The sequence below is a fragment of the Sinocyclocheilus anshuiensis genome, unplaced genomic scaffold (genome assembly GCF_001515605.1).
Source record: "Sinocyclocheilus anshuiensis isolate Anshui unplaced genomic scaffold, SAMN03320099.WGS_v1.1 scaffold1880, whole genome shotgun sequence".
Lineage (NCBI taxonomy): Eukaryota > Metazoa > Chordata > Actinopteri > Cypriniformes > Cyprinidae > Sinocyclocheilus > Sinocyclocheilus anshuiensis.
This window is the reverse complement of record NW_015555852.1, coordinates 579,573-584,814: the sequence shown is the minus strand read 5'-3', so window position 1 is coordinate 584,814 and position 5,242 is coordinate 579,573. Positions and strand designations below refer to the sequence as shown.

The following is a 5,242-nucleotide window of genomic DNA, read 5'->3' as shown; positions in this document are numbered from 1 at the left end:
AGACAGCGGGGGACGGAGGTGCTTCTGCTGTGAGTGAATGTGAGAGGAGTGGCGACATCTAACGGTCACAAGAGGAACTGCGTCTAATGCTGCGCGGACAAGCAGGGGCGTATTAGCTTGGTTAACTGAACTTCACTCGAATACCTGTAGTCTTACTCAACTGCATTTTGACACTAAGTCGCGTCAAAAATGAAACTTTTGATTGCTACAATTTCATGTAAATCCCCAAAGTACTATTTTACTAAGCCAGTACAGTTAGCCCTGCTGAACTTTCACAGCCGATGACATTCAGTGCACACTGCACACCTATTTAGAGACAACTATGGGCATTTATTCTTTACTCTAAAGAAATACACTTCAATTTTAGACATTGCTGAAGGTGGACAACTTATCTAACGGGTTTCAAATGAATATTCTCTGTGTTCTAGAGCAGTGGTTCCCAAACCTGTCCTGGAGGACCCCCTGCCCTGCACATTTTGTGTCTCCCTAATCAGACACACCCAATTTAATTCTTGCAGTCTCTACTAACGAGCTAATGAGTGGAATCAGGTGTGTTAGATAAGGGAGACATACAAAAGGTGCAGGGCAGGGGGGCCTCCAGGACAGGTTTGGGAACCACTGTTCTAGAGCATCACATAATCAGGACACGCGCGTGTGTGTGTGAGCAAAATCTGAGATAAAATCCATATTTTCACTATATAATTTCAGTATTTTCCACTCCTCTCGGTTCTAAATGAATTACAACAGAAAAAGTAAAAAACATATATAAAAAAGAAAAACCATGTAAAACATCTTAATTTCGCTCAACTTAAACTTTTTCTCTCATCTGACCAAAATAAACCGAAGTGTTGGTGTTTATAGATTTTTATCTGTTAATCAATGGAATGAGATACAATTAAGGAATGACTGGTTTAGCAGCACTAAAAACAGACCTTTTATTTAAGTAAACAGCTTTATTACATGAGAAAAGTGAAAAAAAAAAGGTTGCAACAAAACTACAAGATCACCAAAATTTACCAAATTATAACCAAAATAAAAATAAAAAAAAATAAAAAGTAAAATGTCTTAATTTCTTCCAACTTCAACTTTTTCTCTCATCTGACCAAAATAAACCGAAGTGTTGGTGTTTATAGATTTTTATCTGTTAATCAATGGAATGAGATACAATTAAGGAATGACTGGTTTAGCAGCACTAAAAACAGACCTTTTATTTAAGTAAACAGCTTTATTACATGAGAAAAGTGAAAAAAAAAGGTTGCAACAAAACTACAAGATCACCAAAATTTACCAAACAAACAAAAAAAAAAGCACACAATTTCTCATTTAAGAAAAAAAAAAAACCAACTGTACAAAATGACACCGTGATTGAAACAGGATTCACATTATCGTCTTTTCTGGAAAATATTTCCCCTTCCTCCTGGTCCTCCTCGACCTCTGCCCCTTGCTGCGACTGCAAAGGAAAGACAAACAGTTAGTGGTTTCATCTTGTGCTTCTCCCATGAAAAGCATTAACACGTTCAGCCACCTGATTAAAAAAAAAAAAAAAAAAAAGACAAACAGGGCTCAGTGATTTTTGAGGATATTTAAATTAATTTGATTTATCTTGAATTGGATATTTGAATAAAATGTATATTCAATAGGCATCCGCTTGAATTGATAATGGTACTAAAATAAACTAGACGATCCAACTAAATTTTGGAGTAAAAACAAAAACACATTTGGGAGTATATAAATAATTGATATGGCTAAAAAGCATTTGACATTGCAACCACTGAAAAGCACAGTACACCTGCAGTAACTGTAATGTAATACTGCAAGTAATATTATAAATATTACTGTAATACTGTAAAGTCAAAGATAGCATTGACCAACCTTGAGCTTTGAGAATAGCAGCTTTGCCTCTTCCAGCTCCTGCACCTTGGTTTTTGTTTTTCATGCTCTTCAACATAGGGGCATTTTTCAACATGTCTGGCAGAATGAGGAAGCGTATTTTGCTGCCGCGAATGTACACCTGCTCCAGCTGAGACACTCTGCCATCTCGATAGGTCACTGTAATGTTGGACATCTAATTCACACAAAACAAGTGCAGTTGGTTTCATTATTTAAGACTCACTGCAGTGCAAATGTATACAGGTTTAAAAGTGAGCGTTTGGGTAATGTAGATAGAACGCATCAAGAATGAATTGTGATTCTGCAGTACCTGGCAGTTCATGTTATCCTCTGCTTCGATCAATTTGCCTCTGTACACCTCGCCCGTGTTTGTCTCACAGGTCACGATGTGACCCTCTGCTTCATGCAGGACTTTGATGGGAACACCAATAGACATGTTTTACTCTGAAGACGAAAAAAAATTTAACACCAAGTTTAGGATAGTTTAGAATCGTACATGATTAAAGTACCAACTAGAGCAGAGAGAATCATTCACTGTTTAGTCTGATTAAGTGTTTGAGTCACTTAAAAAGAGCCGACTCATTAAAACAATTCATTCGGGAATCGGACTACACTGGTTACGCTTAATACTTTTGATTCACTAAAAAGAACCGGCTCATACGAATCATTCGTTCAGGAATCATGTTCCGTGCATATTGCATATCCACGCTAAAAAATGGAACGTCATGAAAACCATTCCGTTTTGGAATTTAATAAAGTTCGCTTATACTGACTTAAATAACTAAACTAACACATTCAGAATGAATACCTAAACTGGTCTCAAACGAGTCGAATAAATAAACCAAGCAAACAATGACTGTCTGGACGTTGTTCCGCTAAAGCATCGAACAGATCCAACAGGACCGTATACTTCATATACAAAGCAACAAACTACAAATAATAGGTTTGTGTCATAAAACATTACAGTACCTTGTAACGACAGCTTTGTAGAAAACCCCACAGTTGAGCAACGTGACTATTTGTGGCGTTTTCCCGCTCCCACAATGCAGCTGAAAGCAGAAGCCCCGCCCTTTCCTGAAACCCTGTTGCATTTTGGGAGTCGAAGTCCTATTGCTATGTAAAATTCAGGTCAATGTAAACAAGAAGCAAACACCTCAAAATTACACAAGAGGGCAGTATTGAATTGTGGATATTATCCAAAACAGTCATTCAATATAACCTTTTATTTAAATGTCACAATTAGCAATTATTATTAATAAACAGTTAAAAAATCGGACGTCTTTGTTAATATGTTACAATAAGTGTTAAGCATTTATTTCTGCATGCTTATTTATTATAATGTAATTTTAAAAAATATGTAATTTTTTGTGCATGAAATACATGACACAGATTTCATTAACGATTCTGAAACAATTACTTTTTTATATGATACAGTATATGACACAAATAAAACAATAAATTGTTAATGGAAAAAAAGCTTGGAGAAGTCCTTTGTCTGGTTTTGGCATCATCAAGATTCATTGCTCTAGTCTCAGACATTGTGCAAGGCCGCAATATATGGTCTAAATTTGTTCTGTCATCCTGGTGCTTGATAGACTGATCCTGTGTCTATTCTTAGCAGCAGTCTTTTCCTCGTTGTCTGTAAATCACTGCAGAACAAGAGACCATGTTATGTTCAAAATGGGCTGAATTGACGAGCCAAGACAGGAAGTATTGCATCTGCCAATTCTGTTTATTAATTGAATGTTCCTGTTTTCCTGAAATTAAGGTAGTGGTAAAAACTAATAATGGATTGAAATGGTGGTTAAAGTGCAGAGATTTAATATACCACATAATGTTGTAACAGCAAATTCCTTTCAATCCCCCTACCCATGCCAAAGATATGCAACCTACTCAGATATGTTACAATATGTTATCTAAAGAATTGTATCATTGGTAAGAGGGAAAAATTAAATTCTTTTCCTTAAAAACATGTCAGTGTTTAACAGGAAAATGTAACTGTTTATCAAATAGAATCAACAGAGTCTCTTTCTGTGACCTGAAATTGCCCTCATAAGATTGAAAATGATGTTTTGAAGAATTTCACCTGCATCGAATCCACAGTGACTGAATAGTGGAATGGGTGGCGACGTGTCTGTTGATTACACAGTAACTCTCAGCAATGTCTTCAAACCTCATTTTAGCAGCAGAATGAACCTGCCAGCTGCTGCTGATCTATGTGACGAGCTGACAGTCTGTTAGCTTCACTCCGAACCGATTTACACTACAAGCATTCATGATGGAAGGAGATAAATTACTGCGTAAGCTTGGAGGTTCGTTGTTGTAAAGAACATCTGTCTCATTAAAAATGGTGCTCTCAACACAAAATCAAACCATGCCACTGCTGAGCTGACTGACATTTCTCAGCTAGAATCAACAAACCAGTAGATTTGAACTGATATACACTCTAAAAAATGCTGGGTTAAATACAACCCAGTGCTGGGTAAAATAGGGACAAACCCAGCAATTGGGTTGTTTTGGCCCAGCGGTTGGGTTAAATGTTTAACCCAACCTTCTGGGTAGTAACCCAAACGCTGGGTCAAAACAACCCAATTGCTGGGTTTGTCCCTATTTTACCCAGCACTGGGTTGCATTTAACCCAGCATTTTTTAGAGTGTACTATAACCAAATGCTGGACACATTGCACCATCAAACGGAAAGAGCTTCCGTTTCTTTCCTTTTTATTGTTGTAATGATTATAATTAGTGTAATTGGGTATAGTTGCCATAATAATAATGATAATAATACAATTATTATTATTATTAATATTGATAATAATATTAAAATTTAAATAATACCAAATAATATAAACAATACATTTTATGCATATGCTTCATGCCATAATAACAATAATAATTATTATTTATATTTCTATATTTATTTTATAAGCAATATTGTGAAATATTACTATATATTTTTAAATGATTTTTGCTGTATTTCTGATCAGTAATATTGTGAATTATCATTACAATTAAAAATAACTGTTTTCTGTTAATATATTAAATGTAATATTTTATCTATCTATCTATCTAATATTATGAAAATATCTATAATATCTATAATATATAAAATATGAAAATATGAGAATGTCTGCTGATTTATGCTGGTGTTAAATGTGTTGGCTCAACAGGTCCTGATCCTTCAGCGTAGGCCAAATATATAGAGGCAATATTGATCAAGGATATAAAAACACAAAAACATTTTCTGGGAAGTCTAGCTCACTTGTTCCATTTTTATGAATGGTTACTCTAGACTCTAGCCTTCTATAAATGGACAGTTACACATACAGAAATGTCGACTCCCGTGTGTGAAA

At 35.3% G+C, this 5,242-nt stretch overlaps 2 protein-coding genes across 3 annotated transcripts in view; both read right to left on the bottom strand.

Moving 5' to 3' along the window:
* Nucleotides 1-1,317: 1,317 nt before the first annotated feature.
* LOC107675637 (small nuclear ribonucleoprotein Sm D3-like) lies at nucleotides 1,318-2,984 on the bottom strand. Of its 2 annotated transcripts, XM_016470047.1 has the most exons (4): nucleotides 2,860-2,984; nucleotides 2,201-2,334; nucleotides 1,873-2,065; nucleotides 1,319-1,450 (listed from the first exon to the last, which is right to left on the bottom strand). In XM_016470047.1, the coding sequence occupies exons 2-4, from the start codon at nucleotides 2,324-2,326 to the stop codon at nucleotides 1,383-1,385; spliced, it is 387 nt and encodes a 128-aa protein (XP_016325533.1). In that variant the 5' UTR covers nucleotides 2,327-2,334; nucleotides 2,860-2,984; the 3' UTR covers nucleotides 1,319-1,382. The 2 variants fall into 2 exon arrangements, with proteins under 2 accessions (XP_016325534.1, XP_016325533.1); XM_016470048.1 differs by lacking the exon at nucleotides 2,860-2,984 and having other exon boundaries at nucleotides 1,318-1,450.
* Nucleotides 2,985-3,391: 407 nt separating this feature from the next.
* Nucleotides 3,392-5,242, bottom strand: part of LOC107675636 (adenosine receptor A2a-like) — a 17,384-nt gene continuing 15,533 nt past the window's right edge. Inside the window, exon 4 of the mRNA XM_016470046.1 lies at nucleotides 3,392-3,539. Within this exon, the coding sequence (XP_016325532.1) occupies nucleotides 3,505-3,539 (35 nt within the window). The 3' untranslated portion in view covers nucleotides 3,392-3,504. The remainder of the gene's footprint in view (nucleotides 3,540-5,242) is intronic.